Source organism: Rhipicephalus microplus, chromosome 4 (genome assembly GCF_043290135.1).
Source record: "Rhipicephalus microplus isolate Deutch F79 chromosome 4, USDA_Rmic, whole genome shotgun sequence".
NCBI classification, from domain to species: Eukaryota; Metazoa; Arthropoda; class Arachnida; order Ixodida; family Ixodidae; genus Rhipicephalus; species Rhipicephalus microplus.
In genome coordinates this window covers 65688291-65712869 of record NC_134703.1, presented here as the reverse complement: position 1 = coordinate 65712869, position 24579 = coordinate 65688291, and the positions used below count along the sequence as shown (strand labels likewise).

Genomic DNA, 24579 nt, shown 5'->3' with positions numbered 1-24579 from the left:
GGTAGGTGAATAAAAAATTATCAATTTCATATGTCGTCAAGTCGAATGGGTGACGATGATCACCGGAAGGGAGAACTTCTGCGGGTTCACCCATTTGAGAGTGATGGGCTTCAGAATGTTACAAAAAATGACCGGCAGTTGACCACGGAGAAGACGTTCCGCTCACAGGGATGCTTTCTAGACGCTTATTTCACTGTCATCCCGTGCAACTGTTCCTCACCGTTTGTCATCGCTTTCCCATTTGGCGTTCTGGTTTGTTCTAATATTTACGCTTATACTGAACCTGACTGGCCCACACGCGCCGATGCTCTGCCAATGTGCGTGTAAGCTCTTACTCCTCTGAACGCGTGCCTTGTTTATTTTGTAACCTAAAGCCCCGCCGCGGTGGTCTAGTGGCTAAGGTACTCACGAGCTGACCCGCAGGTCGCGGGATCGAATCCCGGCTGCGACGGCTGCATTTCCGATGGAGGCAAAAATGCTGTAGGCCCGTGGGCTCAGATTTGGGTGCACGTTAAAGAACCCCAGGTGGTCGAAATTTCCGGATCCCTCCACTACGGCGTCTTTCATAATCACATGGTGGTTTTGGGCCGTTAAACCTCACATATGAATCAAATCAATCGATTGTAACCTTAAAGACTATCTGAAAATTAAAGCTCTCTGGCCTGTGAAGCTGAAGTCCTAACGCTACATTACTTCATCCCAAAACTCAGTGATATAGTAGGATGTGGCTTCATGGTTTCTTTTCACCAGAGAGATGGCAGATAGTTTTTTCATCAACGTTCATTGATGCTAAGCTTGTTTAATGTCAATTCTTGCTCAGCCGTTTCTCGTTTAAAAGCCTATCTATATAGTTCCAGGTTCATTTTCGATTGCCATTATGTTCGGCACACGTAAACTGCTTTATAAGAATTGGAGCACCTATACTTTTTTTCTCGTCCTTCAATCTCATCACCTTGATAAAAGTGGATCAATACGACCACTGTCTTCAATATCTAACACAAATAAAAGAGATTGTAGTAGTGGTGGGCTATTTGAGGAATGTCGCATGCGTGACTTAGAGTAAGTCACTTCAAAATAACAGCCAGAAATCCGGGTAAGTACAACCCCCCCCACACGCCCTCGTTATATTTTGTGTGTGTGTGTGTGCGTGTGCGTGCGTGTGTGTGTGTGTGTGTGTGTGTGTGTGTGTGTGTGTGTGTGTGTGTGTGTGTGTGTGTGTGATCAAAAAGTTTCGATCATGAAAGGTTAGCCTAATGCCTAAAGTTTATCTTTTTTCTTGAGTTATTTCCTTTCCCGATTACAGAACTTGAGCCAGTGAAATATATGATTCATATTATTCCAATTTTTAACACTGAGCGTCATTTTACTGCAAAGTGCTGGAACTGCAGCGCAGTCACATATTTTGAACCATGCTGGGACAAGCGGGCTTTAAATTATGTTGTATTTTTTAAATTAGCACAACCAGAAATTATTCAACGGCCTCTTAGAAGTGCCGACATGCCAGAAACACACGAGAACATCTCATAAGTGGCGATGTCGGATGCTCGCGATATTTGGCTGTCTTGTCTTAGCCAACGCCACCTTCACTGCTGAAGCGGTGCCACAAGTCTGCTCAAACCTCGAATTTACATAGCATGATATATGTGAAGCAGTCGGATACGAGGACCATCATATGCCAACAAATATGATGAAGAAATCCTCATCGACAAGCATAAATAACCTGCTTCCTTGCATTCCCTCCGACTTTTAATCCTTTTTATTTATTATCATGTCTTCTACCTGCTCGAATTCCTTATACTTCAGCGCATGTTCATGCATGTGCTGGCCGACGTATTTAATCAACCTTTGTAAAAGCTGGACCAAGCCACACTGTCGTGCAGCAAAAGCCGCTTTGAGTGCTCTGCTAAACGAATGGCCAGCGAGCAGCGTCACCGACGCACGTCGCTAAGTCAATGATACGGTGCTTGAAGTGATGGGCCTGCTTTACGCGAGGAACAAAATTTTAGGTCATCGACTTAGTTATTTGCTATACTTTTTATAGTTCATTATTCAGAAAAAGTATTTTTCATACTGTATCACTTTTTGTGCCATGATAAGGAAGGTTAAGTTTTCTCTAGCAGATGAACGTTTTCAAAAAGATTACTTATTTAAAGAAGGGCAGTTTAACTGTATTTGAAAAACAAATGAAAATATCTTCCTTGAATTGTGTATTGCTCGATGAAATGCACATTATTTAGGCTTTGCACATTGTGTTTATAGCTAGTGCGAAACAGCAATATAACAGAAACGGCAATCGGGATCCCGCTTGGGGTATTGTGCGTGTTCCACAAGCGTCGCTAATTTCCTTGAGCGAGTGGTGCTACTAGATTTTCGCTGCAAGGCCTGGTATTTGCTTCCTTTATTAATTGGGACGAGATATGAGTGTTACACCTAGAAATGTGAGGAGCTTTGAACTTAAATTTGTAAGCGAAATAAATATCCTAAAAAGAAGACACCTTCGTTGCCTGTATATATTGCTCTCAATACTGACCGCGGAAAGTGTAGCATTTAAATACAGAGCTTTTCGAAAAAGAATAAAACAAATTGAAAACATATGTCTTGATCTGCCAGTCTAACAACATTACCGCTACATTATGAAATGTCTATTTAATAATATATACACATATTATGCCCATTTCCTTTACACATGAAGTGCTACGCTTATTAGTCTGAATTTCAGTGTTGAAATCAGGTTCTCTACTTGTGCTATTTCGTTAAATTAACCTAATAGCGGTGGCACTGGTTTCTACAATTTCGCTTTCTAGCTTGAGTTGAGATTGAAAATAGCCGTCGAAGCTTAATTAAATTATAAAACCAATTACATTCGTATTACTTAGTGCCTTATACTCATCTCATCGTCATCGCAGGAAAAATTGAAGAGCAAAAGAAAAAAGAAGGAAGAAAGTTGTGGAATAAATAATAGCCTGTAAATAAATGACCAGAGTGACTTTCTATCTGCATAGTAAATAGAGGCGTACGAGCAAGCTTTATAAAAATCCAGGCTCACTATCTGTAGCTATAATTACGGAGAGCAATAAGAACGTTCACCTTCGACTCCCCAAACACTTGGGAAGTGTTTGGGGAGTCGAGGGTGAACGAGGGCGAGCCACTCCATGGCACTTGATGTTGATTACGTTATCTCTACTTGTGATGCTGAGGCTCACTGAATAATATTTCTTCCGTCACTAGGCTGGCTTTCAGAGAATAAATATGTCTCGAGAGCCTTGCAAATTGATTCCATGGCTGAGCATGTGCATGCCGGTACAAAGAAGAATCACACATTTAGAAAGGGCCTGTTACACAAGGTATAGCGTTGTGTATTACACAAAGTGGATTACACAAGGTATAGCGTTCTGGAGCAGATGTCGAATTTCACTCCATTTTTCTGTCTATAGTCTAATCACTCTTTTGAACGGCGAAACGAGAAATCTGCTATATATTTTTGTATATTACAATAGAAACAATAATCATAACCAGTTGTTATTTTACGTATGTTCGTAAAAGACCGTAGGGGGGGACAGGGTTCTCCATTGAGAAACAAAAAAATAAATTTTAACCTTCTTAGATTTCATCCCCGCTGCAGAGGTTTGCAGTACCGTAAATTGATCATCGCACAATGCTCTGCCTTGATATACTTTCACTGTATTCGTTCATGGGAAAATGCTCAGTTTTTTTCTTCTGCAGCTATGGCGGTAGCCAAAACTCTTATATTGGCAGCTCTTAAGGTTAGGAAAGCCTTGCATGCCAACTTCCAACTTATCATATACTTGCCAAAAGACTTTAGTCACAGTTTTACGTGGCCAGTTAAAACAAGCGCGCAAAGCAGGTGCATAAATGTAGAAAAAACACGGTGTCAACATGTGGCAAGGCTTTGAAATTCTTGAGTGCTCCATACTCCTATAGACTAAACAGGTGTGCCTTCTTTGATACGGAAGCTCTTGCAATCAAAGCAAAGTTTAACAGCCTATCTGCGATTTCTGTGCTTGCGCATGTAAATGTACTTTTGTTTTCACCAATGTGAACGCTTTTGATGATTACGTCATATTGTTCGTAGCTGCGTAAGTGTGTTTTAAAGCTATATTCCTCTGTCTTGGCAAAAACATCAAGGTCCGTGCTACCAATATAGGCAAAACGTATGGCAACAACAGTAGAGAAAACTAAAGCAACTAGAAAATATTCCGAACTCTACAAGTAACTATAATAAACTTCTACCTCACTTCCTTGTTAAAACATTCATAAAGCATTTGCCGCTTTATGAATGTTCGGAATTCAAAGCTGTTGAAGTGGCGGGTTAAGCCTCAAACCATCACTACATTACTGCTGCGTTGTTATAAGAATTCTCAACTTTGCATTTTCATGTCTGGGTCTGAATAAAAAAGCTTTATCTTACAAGAGCAGCAGTAGGTAGTGGTAGGACGACAAGAGAAATGTTTCAGCTTAGGTTGAAATATTAGTTTTAAAAATAATTTATTTAAATGTCTATTCAGGCCAACTTCTGAGGTTTCTTTATTGCATTACGCGCATGTTCTCTGTTTGGCCATCTACATATACGTTCAAGTCATTACCCTATTTTCAGTAGTGTGGTTATCACATGGCTTCATGATAAATGCTGGGAACATGGCTTATGGAGAAATTCAGAATGAATAAATGATTTGTAAAAAAACAGCATAACAGAAAGTGTTTTCGTTGGTTTCGGCGCTTATCTTCGGCCAGTAATTTCAGTCGCGGTCATTATCGCCTTCCACTGATAGAAGAATGAAAGCATGAACAGAAAAGACTCTCCCCGACCACATCTCCCAAGCATTTTTGCCGCAATACTTATCACCCATCTGGAGGTAATTACGGACTGTACCTAACGCGGGCAGAGAGAAGCCGCTAATTACAACTTTTGTGCAGAGCCTCGAACGTCCGTTGATCCTGGGCACGCATCTTGGGCGCAGAAAAAACAGAGCTGAGATATCTATGTTGCAGAGAAACGGAATGTGGTATACAGGCAAATGATGGAGGAAAAGTAGTTGTTCAATAATTTAACGCTCTTCTAGTGATCTGATCATCACATGCTCGCAAATATGAGCTGTTTCCTTTGTCCCAAAGCTGTGTTTTTATCAAGGGCAAGCTAATTGCACTTTCTGTTGGATTCCCGAAAGTGGCACGCTGACAAGTTCATTAATTACAGTGAATTCCGGCCTGTGTTGCTGCAGTGACAAACGATACAGCTGAAAATATTTATCCATAAAATCGGGCATGTGAAGCGGTATCAAAACTGCTGCTCGCGACATTTGTCTGGAAAAATTCCTTCGGTGAATCAGTCTCCTGAGTACATAGGCGGTGTGCAGGCTTTGTACCTCGCACCTATTTCTGTGTTTTTTGCTTTCCTGGCTTGAGAACGACGAGTATCAAGGTATCACTATTGAGAAACTACCAACCCGACTTTGGTCGCTGGCTTCGTGGACCACACCAGAGCTCCCTATTAGACTTTTTACATGAAGAAATCTCTCATGTGTATTTTTATTAAAAATTATTATGCCTAGGGGCAGACTTTCGAAATTAAAGAAAAACATTTAGTGGCGCATTTATTTATGAAATGTGCGAGAAATCAGCTTTTTTTGTGGCTGAGGAAAATTATAGGAGTCTGAGTGTTTTATTGGTCAGGCGCTAGTAATTTTATTTTTTAATAGAGAGGAACGTTGCCAGGGGAGAACTATACGCGTAAAATTAAAAGAAAAACTACCTGTGGTGTGACTGTAACGGAATACTATCATTCACATCACGAATTATGTTTATATACGTACGTATTGAGGCTTCATGCTAAGTGTTTTTGCGAGGGTACACTGCATATGACATGCGGGACAGTTTTCACTTTTGTCTTTTTTATGATGAAAACCTCAATGACCATGTTCACTGATTATTCATATCGGAGATGTTGGAAAACATAAGATGAGAATGAATTGTGGGATTTACACGAAACTAACATAGACGCTTTTGATAGACAAATTACAAAATCAGTTTTCTAGCCAATTAAACTCGCGATCACCGCAATTAGGTCTGCTAATGAAGAGTCTGTTTGTGTAAGCAATACGTAACTCACGCTTTTTAGGCAAGGCTCAACTGCCTGAAAACTTCTGAACCTAACGGAGTGGCACAAAATAATGCATTAGATAAAGGGTTATTTACATGACATCTTCTGTTTTCGCCTTGTTCCTCTAGGTGACAGTTTAGGCATGTTGGTAAGACAATAAAGAAGCCTCGAGCCACAAGGTGAAGTGAAAGAAAAAACACAAAACAAACAGAGAGATAATGTGGCTCCTTGCCCTCATTGCTAGTTTTGAAACAAAGACAAAAGGGGAGAGCTATAATTTTTATCATACAACCGCTTCTGTTTTTTTAGGAAGAAGATTACCAAAGTGGTGTTTAACAGAATGATACGGGCTTTCATAGCTTCCAATATTGTATACTTGGTAGCCTCCTAATTCGTTCATTCTAACTGGGGTGTCTCTTCCGCTGTACAAAATGGGTTCATTGAATCGGGGTGGCTTTTATTTCAAATTTCTATGATAACATCCCCAATTTTTTTCCAAATATTCTATAAGTCATTAGTCGTAACATTCATGGAATCACTTTCTTTCTATGAATTTCCATTTATTGGCCCATACCTATAAAAGAGTATGAGCGATACATAAAAACACTCACCATCGCTTTCATCATTACACTAACAATGTCTTTGTCCTGGCATTGTGCGTGAAGGAATTCATCGATTGTTGTCTCTTTCTATGCAAATCATATTTCGACTTGCATCACCACGCCTTAGTGCGCAGCAACAAAGCACTGTCGGGACAAGTGTAAGCATACTGAGAGGGTTTTGTTACATCCTCTCACTGCGGCCTTGCAAGAAATATATCTCAACACAGGACAGTTTGGTGGAGACGGCTAACACACTGGAAGTCTCGGCACACATTCGATGCACCCGTACAATCGCAGCACGTCGCTGTCGCTATACATCCACTTTTCTGCGCCATTATGCCAGTGGGTGGCTGCTGCTATTTGAATGCGGCGCAATTACGCAAATTTTTTAAGCGCAGCTGAGGCTTCATACAATTGAGCGTTCTTCAAGCAAGACAGCTGTGACATGTATCACCCACATCGACAAAGGCGCGTGCTTAGTGAGACTTACGGTGCTAGCCCGGATGGCACAAATTGCTGCGTCATTTTGTGCAGATACGCACTTCTGTCGACAAGTGGCTGGGCAGATTAACCCGGAGCACTGACAGTGAAGTCAACCCCTCGAGAAGAACTGTCTTAGATGACACGCAAACAACGAGGCCTGGCCACTGCTACAATGGCACTATACTTTTTAACGCCCGAATCGCATCAACCGCTAGAGCACAGGCATGTGTGGTGGTGCTGCTTTATGGTTCACAGCAAGAGCACTAGAAGAAGTGGGCGCCATAGATATTGACAGTGTTAAGCTTCGATGTCTATTCATTTCCGGGCGTCCTTGATCTCGCTTTCTGTAAATAAAGTTTGGCATGTCTTTGCGTAAGCTATAGAGCAGGGCTACCAACGTTCTGGCATCGCTTGCAACTTACATCCTAATGCACCAAAGGCATTTCAATTTTTTTCTGATTTATTTGTTGTCAAATAACAGCAGCCCAATGACAACTCAGGAAACCTTGCAGCCGTCATTTCGTAGAAAAAAGCATATCATTTCACTTAATTACCATATTCATTACCGCATTCAAACACGTTTAACGCCTCACAAATATGTCTACTGTAGAATCACAATTACTACCAGTCAAGCGAGTATTCCCCACAGCCCACAAGAGCGACTATCTCGTGCTAATGCCTACGACAATGTTTGCTGTCCAGGCTGCACAATATATACAGCAAAAACAGTGGACCATTAGAGCATCGATGCACGTATATACATATAAAGGTTACGTATCTTTTAATTTAATGTTCTGCACGTTCAATGGGGAGGAGAAAGAAACAGACGCTGGCTGTTCTCCGTGGCTCACTAATAGTGTTGTTGCCATCTTGTTTGTTATATTTTATGCAAGCATTTTGTCTATTCTTTCAAAAAAAACATAGCATTCTTGTACTTTGCCAAAAAAACTATTATACGTTACTGAAGTCAATCTTTTTTTTTCAGTCAAATAAGCTGAAAATAAATTGTGTTGCAATGAACCCTTCACGTTTGTTGCATACTGGCGCATCTCAAAATGCCAGAAGAGCCGGTGAGGTTATTCGGGTAAAAAGGTGCTTTTGATTTTTTACAAAAACAAAATATAATATCAAAGAATAATGACTGTGCACGTCGTTCAGGTTTTATTTGCATGAACTGCAGCAAGCCTTGTTGCCTCACTTTCAGTTTCACGCTGATCAGCAGTGAACAAGACTTGGGCCTGTGAGCCTTGATTTTTCAGAAACGTTCCGCCTTTACAAGAAGGCAGAAATATTTATTAAAGCACACTGAAAATTAAAACTTATAAGGTCATTTGTAACAATTATGACATGACCTCCCAATCAAACTTGCAACTGCTGTTCTTCCTGTTCTCTCACTCATTCATTTTGTTTTAGTTTGATCAAGCAGAGACAGTTCCGAATTGGTGCAGGTTCTTTTTATTGCTCGGTACAATATCAGGGTTTCTGAAAACACTATAGAGTCTAAAATAAACCTTTTGTCATACGTCACAAACTTTTTTAGTCACCTTGATACCTTCTTTTGTTGCTGGTCTCCATCGGCATGATTATGTTTTAAAAAAAAATGCTTGCAAGCTGGTCGTCACACAATTTATTTTTGTTTAATTTATTAAGTTGGATAATTTAATTCCGGATCTTATAAAGATGGATGTACATTGAGCTTTCAGACCCAGTCTTGTGCTCACTTTCAAGGATGTAATGAATGGAGGCGTAAAAAACAGCTGTCAGCGGCTTGAGGAGAACAAAAAAAAAGCTAAAAAAGGTCTCACCTCTGGCATCGCGTATTTTTTTCCTGATCCCACACGGTAAAGTTAAAGCACAAAGAAGTCTTCACTTCAATCAAAATCATGAAAAATCTGTAGAAAGCAGTATGTTTTATGAATTCCAAGTGGCAAAACTGTCATTATTGTTCTCGGTTTAAAAAAAAAAGTGGTGGTTTAGCTTATGTCAATTCAAGGATGACTGCCTAGTTGTAATTAAATTTCAATCCTTCTTTTCTGAAGGAAATTTTTTCTCTTGATTTCCTACGACATTTCTCTGATGCAAAAGTTTTTCGTCCAGCATCTTACCATACTTTTTCTTCAAGGCGTGATGGAAACACTACCCATCTTTTAGCTGCTGGTAACTTCGGTGTACGTTCAAAAAAGCACGTAAAATATAATGTTTGAGTGAGAGAAAAGAATCATCACATCCCCTCGTCGATCTATTTCGGTGATTGCAGATTATAGCTGAATCCACCGTGGTTGTCCTAAATGTATAGTTGTAGTGAATTCTGTCATAGCTCTAGCTATTACAATTTTATTGTTTTATGGCAACCAATTCACCGTAGAAGAAACATACATTCCTTTGATTTTTTTGTGCCTCCGCTTTCTTCTTTTATGTGGGGTGAACGTTCATGACAGTCCAGAACGCCCTACAACGTAACAAAACGAACGGGTTGTTTTTCACTGAGTAAAATAGGTGGAAAGGCTTGTTAGCATGGAAGTGAGATGTAGGATGCCCGTTAGGACTATTTTCTTTCGGAACCTGGACCAAAAAGTATTATTTATTCTAACACTACTTGGAGAGCACGTAAAAAGTAACTAAACTATTCTTCTTATTATAGTGCAGCGCTGAGCCGAAATAGATCGAATTTAGGCAGCAGTAGCTTGCATTATACAATTCATCTGTAAGCGAACTGAATAAGTATAAAGCTCTTTCTTTAGTGTCGAGTGCGGTTTTTACTGCTTCTATGTACACTCTATCGAAGTAGAATGTTAATGTGAAAAAAGAAGAGACCCATATATCCACGTTTGTCTTCGCAGTTTATGTAAGGAGAGAAACTTTTACGAAAAAAAATCCAGGGGCATATAAAAGTTCTACTAAGGCCACCGTTTGCTGACAGGAAAGAGTGTTGAAATTCAGTCACATTTTCTGCAACGACTGTGCAGCCGTAATGAAGAAACCAGCTCATGCAGTACCCAATACATTTGTCTAGAACTGAAAAATCTGTGTATCGAGAAAAGCCCTTGAGAAATACCGGAGGTTGGTTGGGGGGGGGGGGGAGGACAAATTCTTTCAACAACAAAACGAAAATTGCGAAGCTTGTACGAAATAGTGAAGGGCTTCAATCAATGAAGCTGGTCAAATCTGAAGTCAAACCTAATAACTTGAAGGCTGCTTCTGGGTCTCACGAAGGCAACGCAGGCTGTTTTTAGGTTGCTTATATAACAATACCAAGTTTCAGCTGGGTGATGCTGGGTTGTTTCTACAGTAATGCGGTGTGCAGAGATGTTCAAGTTAAACCACAGGCAGTCACAGACATGACACGGGCATGTTGTCATGGCCGTAGGCCTTGCATCACTTTGAGATCTCCCTGCCACCCTTGCATTCCCTTTCACTTTTATTTGTGTCCTTGTACGTACTCGGGGCCTCCGGCGGCTAGCCGCCGGTGGTTCGTAACAATTTGATTAGCTAAATCTTGCGTTCTTGCGTATTAGTTCGAATTTTGAGCCGTGAGTACCCAATTTTCTCAGCACATTACACTTTAAAGCAATGATATTTGTTTGATAGGCCGTACAGTGGCCCACACTTGTTCGTTGGGCTGAATGTTGCCTTCGTTTTTAGTCTACCGGTGGTGAGTCGTTGGATTTATTTAATTTCTGTTGCACATACCGGTTTAAGTTGAGCCTAAAATAGAAAGGAAAGAATGAATGCTTTAGGCTGCTTGAAGTTACAGCGCCCCAACGCTGGAGTGAGGCTCAGATTCGGTAAAAAAACGCAAGTCGGGAGATCATGATAAAAAAAAGTATGAGCGCATGTTATACATGCAAAAACAGTTATACTGCAGACAAAACTATACTGACAATGACCAGAATACAAGAGAACTACCATCCGCGGTAAAAACGAATATGTGCAGGATTACTGGGTAAAAATGACGTGAACTGCGCTCTCCATACAGCACCTGACCTGTAGACAAAGAAGTTAGAACATACAGATCAGAATAAAATGGCTATTTTTTATATTTTGTAAGAACGTCGAGAAGAACGCGCAGCAAGATGCCCGACGTGTGTGACAACGTACTTTTCTCGGCGCATTTTCGCCATGGTTTAGAAGTGGAGTAGGAGGAGGACGAAGCAACAAAAGGGAGAAGGCTGGGAGGTTAACCAGAAAGACATCCGGTTGGCTACCCTACACTGGGGGATTAGGGAAGGGGACAAAAAAGACGAGAAGTGGAGTAACTAGCGAACAATTCCAAGCGACAAAAAAAAAGGCCAATTGCTATTCACTGGCAGTAACAATGAATATGCGAACAACAAAGACTCGTTCATTACGAGCGCACTCAAGCTCACGTAGCGTAGAGAGATAAGATTCAAGCAAAAAAAAAATCCAACACCAACAGTGCTGTATGCGTACCAGTAAGTGTGCAGAAGCAAAGCATATACCTAAGGCTATTTTTAAGAGCCTAGTTCCTTATGCTCCCATGATGTTCGTTGCCGCAGCCGGTGTAGGTTCCTGTCTTCCGTCTGTCTACACCGTACATAGAGCGTTCATAGCGCGCACATATCATACTCTGTTTGTCCATCTATTCATTCGATTGTCTGTCCGTACATGCGTCAATCTGTCCGTCTATGCGTGCGTTCGTTCATTCTTGCGTCTGTCCATCCATCCTTTTGTGTATCTGTTCGTTCGCCCGTCCATCCATGCATCCGTCTGTCTGTCCATCTGTCCGTACATCCAGGTGTCTATCCATCCACCCGTCTCCGCATCCATCAGTATACCCGTACATCCATTCATCCGTTCTTTATACTAGTAAGCGACTTCAATGTTAACGTCATGGTCCTTAGAACCTAGCTTCGCTTCGTCGTCAGCATTCAGCGCTATGGCCTAAGGTGAGTGCTAGGATCAGTGTTTAGGTCAGCGCTAAGGCTCACAGAGCGCTAGCTGTGTACACAGACCATTAGCTTGCCGTGTACTATCTATTCCGTTTAAACAATCACACGCCCGCTCCGGCACAGTATCTTTTGATGTGAGAGGCCGAAACTCTCGTGCCAGACGCGTAAAGCAGAAGTCCATTGAGCAGCTTGGTCGGAGCGCGAGTGTGCTGCTGCTTTTCTTTGTACTTTTTGTAGCCAAATGCTTCTGGAGACTATATAATCCCCCGTGCAGTCCGTTGATAGTGAAACAGCGCGACAGTTCCAGTAACGTCATGATGGGACTTTACGTCCTGTGTTCGTTTATTTGGTCTCGCAATAAAGAAAATATAACACAGACATTAGCGTATCAGAAAGGCATTTTCTTTTCAATCAACTGCGTTTTTTAGTTAACTATATTTCTCCTTATTTACCAGCTTTTTCGCTTTATTCAACTTATGCCGTGGAGAACACTAGTGTAAAAAAAATATTCAGTAGTGCTATTACACCGGGAGGATTTTTTTTGTTTTAGGCAGCTTTACAAAAAGCAGCAAAAAAGGAACACTAATTGCTGTCTTGCTGGAGCAGATGGCAAGGCATGCACATAGCAATAATAAACCTCGCAATCGGACAACACTACGAACCAATTTTTCGTTATCTGCAAGCCTCGCTTTTACTCAGCAGTAACGAAAAAACGGCATTCGGTGTGTGCACAGTATACGTATTCGTCGTTTCATGAAACCACTTCACAGAGAAATAAATAAAAAACATCACACAGCCTTGTGGATGTCACCAGAAGTGACCAAAACAGACGTTTATTAGTCTTTTTTGTGCTCATTGCCTTCTCTACCTCAAGCTCTAAATTTTGACGATAATCACCATACATCACGTGAAAAAAGCACGTACGACTTGTGACGCGTAACCATGGTGATGCAGCAATCTTCGTTTACAATATCGTTCATGCAAGCAATACACACACACACACACACACGCACGCGCACGCGCACACGCACACGCACACACACACACACACACACACACACACACACACACACACACACACACACACACACACACACACACACACACACACACACACACACACACACACACACACACACACACAGAGGAACGCATGCGAAATGCTGCGCTGTATCTTACCTAATCTACACTGCGGCAATTTATCTAGTAGTGTTATTGCGTGAGTACAAGGCCCAGACTCCCGTCGTTAACCCCTGGTATCGAGATTTTCCAGGCCGCAGTACATCGTCCTTCAAAAAGAAAGATGATCGTCCATTAGTGCGGCGTTTTTTTGAAAGCATGCTGGTCCATCAGCGACTCTTAGCTCGCAATCCTACTGGTCAGATTGTATATGGCCTTGGTAACCCTTTGAGCAGCTCCGCCTGACTTGAATCAATAAGTGGCAAGTGAACAGGCGACGGCGAGAAAGTCGCGCGGTCGTATGTTTACTTGCAAGAGCTACTGGAATAATATTTCATTACTCGCCCCCCATGAAAGGTTCTGTTTCTCTCTTGGCACTTTCGGAATTCGTCGGAAAGCGTGTGTGTGATTCGGTCTTTCTGTGCATATGCCTTGCGGGCGTATGGATGAATTTGCAGCTTAGTGAATTTCTTTCACTGGTCATGCATGGTAGTTGCCTTTATTGTGCCATTTCCTCTTTATTTAACGTAAATGATGCTAGAGTGCTCGTTATTGACTGAAAAGAAAATTCCTTAAAAAGTAATGCATTGCTCGAGGAATCCCGTGGATAAAAGATCACGAATGTAAGGTTTGGGTGAATGGTTTGAATTGCTTGCTTTTACTTTAATGTCAACTTTCTGAAAAGCTTATAAAAGAAGATCTTTTTTTTTAAGAAGAGAGAACTTGTCTAATGATGACGTCACTTTTCTTTTTAGTGTGGAGATGAATCCTGCAAATAAAACAAAATCTAATGGTCTCTCAGTTCTTAGCGCAAAGCGTCACGCGCGCACGACGCAATTAAATTTTTCTGCTAATAACGTGGGAATAAAAGGCCTTTAACGCACAGGAATGCTGTTAGATTAGGCAGCCATCTAAAAACTACTCTCATGATGGTGATTAGCAGCATGCTACCGCTGACGTGTGATAGTGAGCTTCGTAAGTAGTACGATTGAAAAAGTGATCGTGCATTGCGTACCTATTCAAACATTACAATTAACAAACATTGATTGTACATAGGGCTACTGTTTCAGTATTTACAAAATTTCTGACTGGAAATGAAAAGCCTGCAGAGTCTGCTAGCTAGAGACCATCATCTTTTCAGTTGTAGATGCATTGCAAACTGCACGTCGTTTGCTTCGGTGGCTTACATTCCTTTTTGAGAGTGTTACCGGTCGTGAGCATTATCCAAACTGCACGTTTCATGTCAGCGAAGAAAGACAATATTTCGGAAAACAAGATGTGACTTCACTGGGTTGATTGATTGATATTGATATTTGGGGTTTAACATCCCAAAACCACCATATGATTATAAGAGACGCCGTAGTGGAGGGCTGCGCAAATTTGGACCACCTGGGGTTCTTTAACGTGCACCCAAATCTGAGCACACGGGCCTACAACATTTCCGCCTCCATCGGAAATGCAGCCGCCACAGCCAGGATTTGATCCCGCGACCTGCGGCTCAGCAGCCGAGTACCTTAGCCTAGTAGACCACCGCGGCGGGGCGTGACTTCAATGGATCTGAATGACCCAAGCGCAGGGCTTTTATTTTTCACAGAATTATCGGTGGCTGGTCACTGTATAGTTGGTAGCCTGGTTCATTACTGGGCGATATGTCCGAACGAAGAAACCTTACATCGCACCCAAAAGAGGCAGTCTTTTGGTGTCTACAATGAGAAAGCTTAAGTGAAAATTTTTTGGGAATATAAAATGAACGCGAATAATTAGGCTAGTCATCTTGTATCTTTGCAGACTGTATCTTTGCAGACATCAGTCTTCCAACAACCACCGCAGCAATAAATGGCATGTGTTCATTGAGAGAGAGAGAGAGAGAGAGGAAAGGCAGGGAGGTAAAGCAAGCTTGGCTCGGTTGGCTACCCTACACTGGGTGGGGGAAAGGGAAAATAGTAGAACGGAAGGAGATAGAAAAGAAGAGGAGTAAGAAAGAGAAGCATGAATTGTCAGTTCGAGACAATTCACAATGCAACAATGAATATTTGGCGACATGTACAAAGCTCCTGGCTCTTGTTTCACTCGCTACTGATGAGAAGTGGAAATACTAGTCATTAAAAATATAAACTAAGCTAACGGAGCACGTGGTTTCATTGTCAGGTCACTTTATATCTGTCCTCTGTGACAAATTTCCGAAAATGCTCATGTATTGAAGTCTCGCTTTCGCCGCTTTAATATCTCCTATTGTCACAAGCGTTCAACACACGAGTTATTTTTTCCAACACCTCGAAGCATCATATGACAAAAGTTACTAGCAAGCAAGGACTGGGAAAGTTTAGTGTCACTCGCAACCTGAGTTTGAACACGCTTAGTTTCGTATTTTAAAACCTAATGTGTCAAGACCTGCTGAATCGAAATCCCCATAGAAAGCACACACCGACATCGAAAAAGGTGAGACATACTGATGCTTTCATGCTGCCTGATCTGCTGAAGCTTCTTCGCTGAATCACACCTGCTGGCTGACATCATAAACTTTAAAGAATAAAACTGCGTTGGGCACACAGAGTTCACCCCTTGTCTGCGTTGCCAACACACATAAGTAAAAAGTCTACGCTTCTCCATGAAGTGAATGATAACGAGGGGCTGAAGATATGTCCCAAGGTCCGTAATATCTACGTTGAAGTCGGCGACTATATAAAGAATGAATTAAATGATGGACAGATGGACACACGCAGGCCGAACGGACGGACGGATGGACGGACGACACATAGTTTCACGGACAGGTAGTGGACGCGCGCATGGACGGACAGATACATAGACGAATAAACTGGCCGTACAGGTGCGTTTTTAACCGCTGTGTAGCAGGTGTTGTGAGACGAGTGTGGACTCCGTTACATCACAGGACAATGCTAGCCCCTAACGAGCTTCCCCGCTAGTAAATGGAACAAGGAAAACAATAAGCTCAGGAATGAGGACAACGAGTAAAAGGCAAGGACAAACTATTGCGAGAAATTGTCAAATAAAAAATTTGCCACGTATCTGCATGTTACACTGCAAATGTCGTCGAAAGACGAAAGTCTTGCGCCTGGAGACAGAGAACAAAATGTTTATTTGATGTTCTGCGCAAGAAAATCGCTGAATGGTATTCTGGAGGCGCTGCGTCAGAATGCCTCGAACGTGCAGCGGAGGCGAACGAGCACATCAAGTAACGTCACACGTGAGACATGAGTGCTCTCTGGCAGTTATCTTGGAAAACGAAAAGGGCGGCGTGCGCGCCCATCTTGGAGGCGATAAGGTGTACAACGCAAGGCGAAGGGTAGGTACCGCCACCGTGTCGTCTTAGCAAAGCATTGGAAACACTTGCCTTTTCGTGCAAACGTTGCATTATTAGCGCAGCGTGATAAACACTACGGTCCTTAGAATTACTTATGTATGCCTTTTCTTGTAAAATACACACATACAGAATATGTAAGGGTTGTTATGATGTCTCAGATATGCATGATACTTGTTGTTTAATTGACAATCGCACAAGTATGAACGCTGATTCTTGAGCAATATTGGAGGGTGCTGCGAATGGCGTCGGCTGTTTGGAGAACCATCTGGTGTCTTTTATGGTATCGTTAAGGGCAGACAAACAGACAAATGTACAGGCAGACCAATTTTTTTTGTTGTTGAAGGTCCCCAAGAAAGAATATCCTCTGTAAAACTTAACTTGGACCTTTGATGTTCATCATGTATATCAATGGCTTGTGTGATATCCCCGAGTCGTCACAATTAGATATGTACGCAGACGATACTAACGTTTTCTTTAAAGCTGTCACTATGCCAGATCTCGAGTAAAAGGTGAACTACTATATGAAGCAACTCACTTCATGGCTACGACAGAACAAATTACAAATGAACACTTCCAAAACAAAATATATGATATTTGCCCCGACTGATAAACCATGAAACTGCAACGGAATTTTTTTAGACAACAGAATCATCGAGAAGGTTAAATGTTGAAAATTTCTAGAAGTGGGGTTTCAGGAAGATCTGGCCTGGAACATACATGTAGACAAAATTGTAACAGAATTAAGTAAGACTGTTGGCTGCTTATACGGATCGAGTACTCTGTTTCCTTCTTGGCTGAAAATTTAATTGTATAATGCACTATTTTACTCCCGACTAAGCTACTGCATATTAATCTGGGACATGACCCCACAAAAACTTATAAGAAGCTGATTGTGCTGAAACAAAGAGTCCTACGGAGTCTTTATGTTTATCGTGGTCCATTACAGAGTTTTAGAACGCAGCCAGTTTTTATCAAGTACACTATGTTAAAGGCAAATCAGGTGTATTATTTCAAGTCAGTGCAACATATCAAAACAGGACACACTATATTACGGATGAGCCCACCAACCTGCGTTACAGCTTTCGGCAACACTATCCGAAAGCACCAAAAATCAGAACAAATTATGGCTAACAGTTACAAAGTTACCAAGCACGTTCACTACTCAATAGAATACATGAATTTTCAGACAAAATTAAGGAAGCATAGAGTGAGTAATTTAAAACACTGCTCATTTCACAAAATATTGAGTTTGTCCGACAAAGCTGCTGCATGTATCTTATATTTCCGTGCCCTAATTGCAAATTTTAGTTGTTGACTGGTACAGAATTACCTATCAGTGTAGTGTGTAACATTTTTGTTGTTTTTGCAGACATAACGAGTTTATTCTCTTTTTTCCACTTTTTTGTACACATGTCCTTTTATTTTCGTGACTATTCCGTGGAATATGTTCGTACAGTGTACTTTGTATTGACTTGTGCTATGTACGGTCTGCGTGCCGAACTGTCGCAGAAGCAGAAGCCTTCGTCAGGCCACATGGCCTTTAGCTTCTGCTACCTTTCTGTTATAAACAGAAGAAATAAAGTCAATTCCAATTTCAAATATTTGGAGTAGATGACTGATGATCGATAAAAAGTCCTCACTATCATCACAACAGCACCAAGGTGCCTATCGACTGTATGCTATGGTCTTCAAGCCGTAAGGCTCGACGTCTTACTGCAAGACAAAACAGCATCTAGATGGTGCTTGTGGATAATTCTTATTGTGGCGCAGGCACAATAGCTCAAAAGCCATTCCCACTTCTAACGTTTTTTAGGGTTTAATAGCCACCATCATTTAATACCCTAATTATATTGGCCGCACGCAGTCGAAGCTCGCAAAGTACAAAATATTTAGTAGTGTAGTTCCTCACAGAAGTCCCAAGGAAGGAGGACCATGCCTTATATGTACATATGAAATACCAAGGTGCAATGTATAGAAGACACAATGAACGAACAAAATAGAACGAGTGGCCGCTGAGAACTGTCCGTAAGATCGAGTCCTATAAACCAGGTGGTGACCCCACGTGTTCTGCGGTGAACCTCTAAGCTATAAAAAGAACTCTATGGCTGTCCATGTAAGGAGCAAAGACATAGCTTTTGGTTACAAGTTTGGTAACAGTAAAACCGCGAGCTTCGGCTCGCAGATAACTTGTCTGGCTTGTAACAATATTTCTCTCTGGCTTCCGTGACTCATTACGCTAGCTCGGAATCGTCGAAAATCTGCTGAGCAGTGCTATTTTTTTTTGCGAAATTCAGAACAAAAAGGAGTTAGTGCAAGTATTTGGTGACTAAATATTGTTATTGCTTTGCTTTGAATTTTTCTTATGTATTTCGCTGGGCCTTTATATTTTTCTCCGACGTTTGTTTTAGTTAATTTTACTCAACAATAAATTCACGATTATTATATTTGCATCAAATTTCAGAACCTGAAAACTGACGTTTTTTTAAGGGTGGCTCTCAGGCGATCGATTTCAATTATAGGCTTAAATTTTCTGAGACAGTGAGATTAATTGAGTGCTATAATTACCGGTGCCAGATCATAGTCTTATACATATTTTTTCAATGTCAAGTACCAGAGAAATTGCTGCGAGACTAGCAAAAACAAATTAAGAGATCATGATAGCACTACGTGTGCAACAATTATCTCTAAACCATTATCCTTCGTAAAGTTTGATATGTTTCATACATGTGAATAAGAAAAATTCGAAATATGAAGTGGAAGCAAAATCTTGTGTTAGAAAATACAAATCCATTTGGGTAATCTGCCCGGTAAGAGCCTGCCTAACAACGAGCGACAACCGCTGTTGGAGCTGTTTCGACACGATGCAGTTTTCATGGTTTTTTCATGTGCGTGGATTAGTGGATGCCGCGGAAGGTATATCCTTGTGCTAGCTAAAAAAACTGAGGGAACATAGCCAAAACATAGCGAGTCAAGTTTAGCGAGTTCACAATTTTGGCAGTGAAAGGTATTTGCTAAATCAGTATTCTCCTTTATTTCTGTGAGTTTCGGTGGAAACGGATTGCTAATTAAGGCCAGGTGAGAAAAAAAAGGAGATAGAAAAGTGAAGAGCCGTTTCACATATGTCCATTTTCAGAAAGCATTAACGGAGACCTTAATTGACAAGTACATCTTTTTCAGCTAAGCTGACGTGTGCATCGAATAGCTTCTAAGAAAATAACCGTCCGCCCGACCATTGTTGGTCTTGTTGCATCAAGCTCTGTGTATCTGAAATTTCATATTACTTGAATGCACTAAGTGATGTTATAGAACACTAATGAATGCGCATCGAGTCACTTGCGAATATTTAAGCGAACATATAAACGCTGGTAGACAAAGCAACGGCCTTTCTATCAATAGCACACCACCGAAAATAGTTATGCGGTCTTAAGTATTACGTATATACATTAGGTTCGCAGATGAAATGCTCTGTAAATACACCAATGAAACTTTATACAATGCAAAAGCTGCAGCGTTTTGTTGACAGCAAATATTTTGGCAGCTTTTTGTTTTCCTAAGGTTATTCAATCACCAACTTTTTTTTGTTTTCAAAAAGGCAATTTTAGTGCATTTTTTTTCACTTCACTGCTATGTTGCCGTAATATGTTATTGTGTTGGTAATTGCTGCCATGTGATTCCTCCTGTAGCGTCGCAGATGGGGAGTTGCTTTTGTACTTACGCCGAATGAATAAGTTACTGAAGTTTATGCCAAGAGCTAAAGCGGAGAAGAAGTTTTTGCTCATCGCGGCCACATTTCAATAGGGTGAAATGAAGAAACACACTTGTCATTTGCTCTAAGATCAAAATTTATCGGTGGCTCCTCCTTATTGTGGCGCCGCTGGTGTAGTGGTATCATGCAAGATTCCCCTTATAGACCTAATGTCGTCCTAGTAAATGATTAATTTTTAGTCTACTGGGAAGCTCCATTTTCGAAATATGAACTTTCGTAAAGCGTCATGCTGAATGAGAGTGGTCGACAATCTGTTTTAGGGGTGAAGCTCCTCGAAGCGGCACCCGTTCGTCCCTCATCGTAGTATGTAACATGTCTTACGCTTTGACCTGCAAGGTGGTGCCGGTGGGAGATTTCTCCTGTGCGTTGTTGAACAATAAAAAAATTCGCAGCGTGCGCGTCAACTCAAAGCCAAATTTTTCTGTCTCTCATTTCCCATTATCAGCCATTGGCATGCACATTGAGCACTGTCTGACAAGAAAAGGTTGCTATGTTTTACTCGCTGGGCGTAACCTCCTTGGTTTTAGAAAGGTTTAGCGAGCGTTGGGCCGCAGTGCCATGAATACAGTGAACTAGAATATACCATGAACTCGAAGTGGTTAAAGGTGGGAAGTAGACACGAAGCGCAAGCCGTAATAAAGTGTACGTGTGCCACCTCTCGTTTAGTCTTTGGAATGTCCGCTGAAGGGCGGTGCTTCTATATGCAGAATATATGTTGAAAAGAGGCGAGATGGTGGTACTTGGAGACTAGATGGACGAACAAACACACAGACAGATGCATGGAGGGACGCATGGATGGCTGCAAGGACGGATGGACGCGTGGACGGACGAAGTGGTGGATGCATGGACGAACGCAGAAATGGACGCACGCATGGACCTGCGGACGCACGAACAGATACATGCACGGACGCGCGGATGGATACATGGACGGTCACACAGTTGGACGCATGGACGGACCAAAGCCAGAACGAATGGATGGACGGATGCTTCGCCCCATTCCATCACCACGGGGATCACCCCGGGGATATGCTGCCTTTTTTTTCATTTCGTGAACTTTGATCAATTTCCAGGGTCTTCGCTGAAGCAATGTAAGGGATTTCGCTTCAATTTATTTCCCAGTCCCTGTTTTTGCATGTACAATTACCTGCTACTTGTACGTTTGCTCACTCTTGTATGTATCTGTTCCTGCACAAACGTACAGGAAGAAAGTTCTCAAATTAGGACGCGGCGGGCAGTATAGAGCACTAAAGAAGCAGAATTAACAGATAACTGAACTGCTGCACTCATCACTAATGTTGCCTAGAAAGAGCTGTATTGATGCAGATGCATACTAGGACATATTTGAGAAATAATTGAAGAAAAGTTTAATAAAGTATGTCATTGTTGTACAGAAACAATGCTATTAAGTTTTTACTAATTTCCGAAAACAATCATCAGTTGCGCGTCGCGTAGCAGATGTTTTGCTGATACAACCTAGTTTCCACATTATGGCACTTCATGACTCATTCACTCAATCATCTGATTCTTATTATTTACTAAAGAGTGTTAAACAACTCCATTCAAAAGCATGACTCAGTATGCGAGAGCAAATGTGATTTTAGCGACGTTTTCCTATGTGAAGGTGTTCTGTTTGACCACTTCTATCACGGGATACCACACCGGTAAACAGTCAGCATCATCATAGTACGTCTGTCACTATCTGTATTGATTTGTTCTGATAACCCCTATTGCAAAAACCAGTGCTACTGGGTACCAGCGTCCAGCGCCATGCCTGATTATGGGCCCAGTACGGTCCAGCGTCCCAGTACCTGCGCCTCCCAGCGCAGGTACTGGGACGCTGGAGCGGCTGCGTTCCAGTACTCTGCGCAAAATGGCTTCACAGGGTTAAAACGGGGGTGCCCATTCGCCATAAACAAATAAATGTATAAATAAAATAGCACGCATTCACAATAACAATAAAAATATAAAAACAAAACGCTTCCTGGCGGGATTCGACCTCGCTACTTACTGATTTCAATTCGAGTAAGTTACCCACTACGCCATGCCAAAACATACATGCGGAGTCGTAAAATGGCTATTTATCCGAAGGACGCGCCATTCGACTTTATGTTTACAAGTCGCACAGTCAAGATTGGTGAGATATTCCTTTCCAAATACCAATTGCGTCTTGATTTGACCGTTACGAATGGCTTCCAGGCACCGAATAACGTGTGGATATTAGCAAGAACGCAAGGTTTTTTCAAGCATCCACATCTTAACTCTTAAAAATCATAAATTGACTGGAGGAGCCGGCACAGATTGTCGGCTGTGTCTGCCGATAGTTTTTTTTTTCCTTTGATAGTCGGTTCTGGCACTTACTACTAGTCAACATGTAAAGATGACCTAAAAAGTCTTGTTCAGTAGATATCCGCACACAAGAGTGAATTTAGAGTATTTTCTTTTTTCGCGCAAGCGACGATGTAGGAGTACACATTTGGCGTGCCAGGTTACATATTTGCAGTTATATCGATACATGTAACTAAGAAACCGACGAAGAAATTACTAATGCGATCCCCTGAAAAAGTATGCCAGTGTGTTAGTTCGCTAATGCATACCAAATTACCAACTCAAACTTCCGTGTTCTTGCGTACGAGTTGAAGAAGTACCGGCTGCTGTGCTCAGAAGGAAGCTTTCGATGACAGCCTGCGTTTCTCAAAGCACGACACATCGATCGTCGACGCTCCTTGTGCAGGCACTGCACACGCAGACAAATTGTCGATTTAGGCTCAGGGATGTCTAAACTGTACTTTACAGTCATTCTTACACTTTAGAATTGTGCCTACCTAAAGTAAAAAGCGCCGGCAGCATGTACACCAACGCGGCTGGCACCATAGGCCTCACTGGGACGGGGCACAGGGTCAGGCCACTCTCGAAGCAGCTGAGTTGCGATGCTTGAAGTTTCTGCATTTGAGCTTTTCAACCTTGCTAACTGTTACCTAAACTATACCTGAAGTAAGTCGAAGATCAATCATTGCCAGAACTGCATTTACGAAGTGGTGATGCCGAGCGACAGCCGTTTTTCTGGCCTCCACTGGCATTATACAGATATATGATGTTATATCAATACCAAATATGAAAAAAAAACACCTATAGAAGTACTAATTCAATCCTCTGAAAACGTACGCCAGGGAGTCAGCTCACGAAGGCGTATATATATGACCTACTGGAAATTGTGTGTTGTTACATATGGTGAGGATCAGGTAACATCAGACCTGCTGAAAGATGGAGGACAGATTGTGTTAGAAAAAATAGCCAACCTGTTTACGAGGTGTCTCCTGATGGAAAGAGTACCAGAGTTTTGGAAGAACACTAACATCATCTTAATACATAAGAAAGGAGATGACAAAAACTTGAAGAATTACAGGCCGACTAGCTTGCTCTCTGTAGTGTACAAGCTATCTACAAAAGTAATTGCTAACAGAGGAAAGAAAACATTAGAATTCTATCAACCAAAGAAACAAGCAGGATTTCGAACAGGCTACTCAACAATCGACCACATTCATACTATCAGTCAAATAATAGAGAAATGTTCAGAATATAACCCACCACTATACATAGCCTTCATAGATTATGAAAATACACTTCATTCAGTAGAAATATCAGCAGTCATGCAGACACTGCGGAATCAGGGCGTCGACGAAGCATATATAAACATCCTGGAAGAAATCTACAGGGGATCAACTGATACCATAGGTCTTCATAAAGAAAGGAACACAATACCAATCAAGAAGGGTGCAAGGCAGGGGGATAGAATCTCTCCAATGCTATTTACCGCGTGCTTACAGGAGGTTTTCAGAAGCCTAGAATGGGAAGAGTTAGGGATAAGAGTTAATGGAGAGTACCTTAGTAACCTGCGCTTCGCCGATGACATTGCATTGCTGAGTAACTCAGGAGACGAATTGCAACTCATGATTACCGAGTTAGACAAGGAGACTAGAAGGGTGGGTCTTAAAATTATTCTGCAGAAAACGGAAGTAATGTACAACAACCTCGGAAGTGAGCAGCGCTTCAAGATAGGTAATAGTGCACTTCAAGTTGTAAAAGACTGTGTGTATTCAGGCAGGTAATAACCGCGGAGCCGAACCACGAGATTGAAGTAACTAGAAGAATAAAAACGGGGTGGAGCACATTTGGCAAGCACTCTCAAATTAGGACAGGTA

At 41.6% G+C, this 24579-nt stretch overlaps 1 protein-coding gene across 1 annotated transcript in view; it reads right to left on the bottom strand.

Annotated features, from left to right (window-relative positions):
- The window catches only part of LOC142814298 (uncharacterized), a 435036-nt gene extending 410731 nt beyond the window's left edge, over positions 1 to 24305 (bottom strand). Inside the window, exon 1 of the mRNA XM_075892893.1 lies at positions 24203 to 24305. Within this exon, the coding sequence (XP_075749008.1) occupies positions 24203 to 24290 (88 nt within the window). The 5' untranslated portion in view covers positions 24291 to 24305. The remainder of the gene's footprint in view (positions 1 to 24202) is intronic.
- Positions 24306 to 24579: the final 274 nt, after the last annotated feature.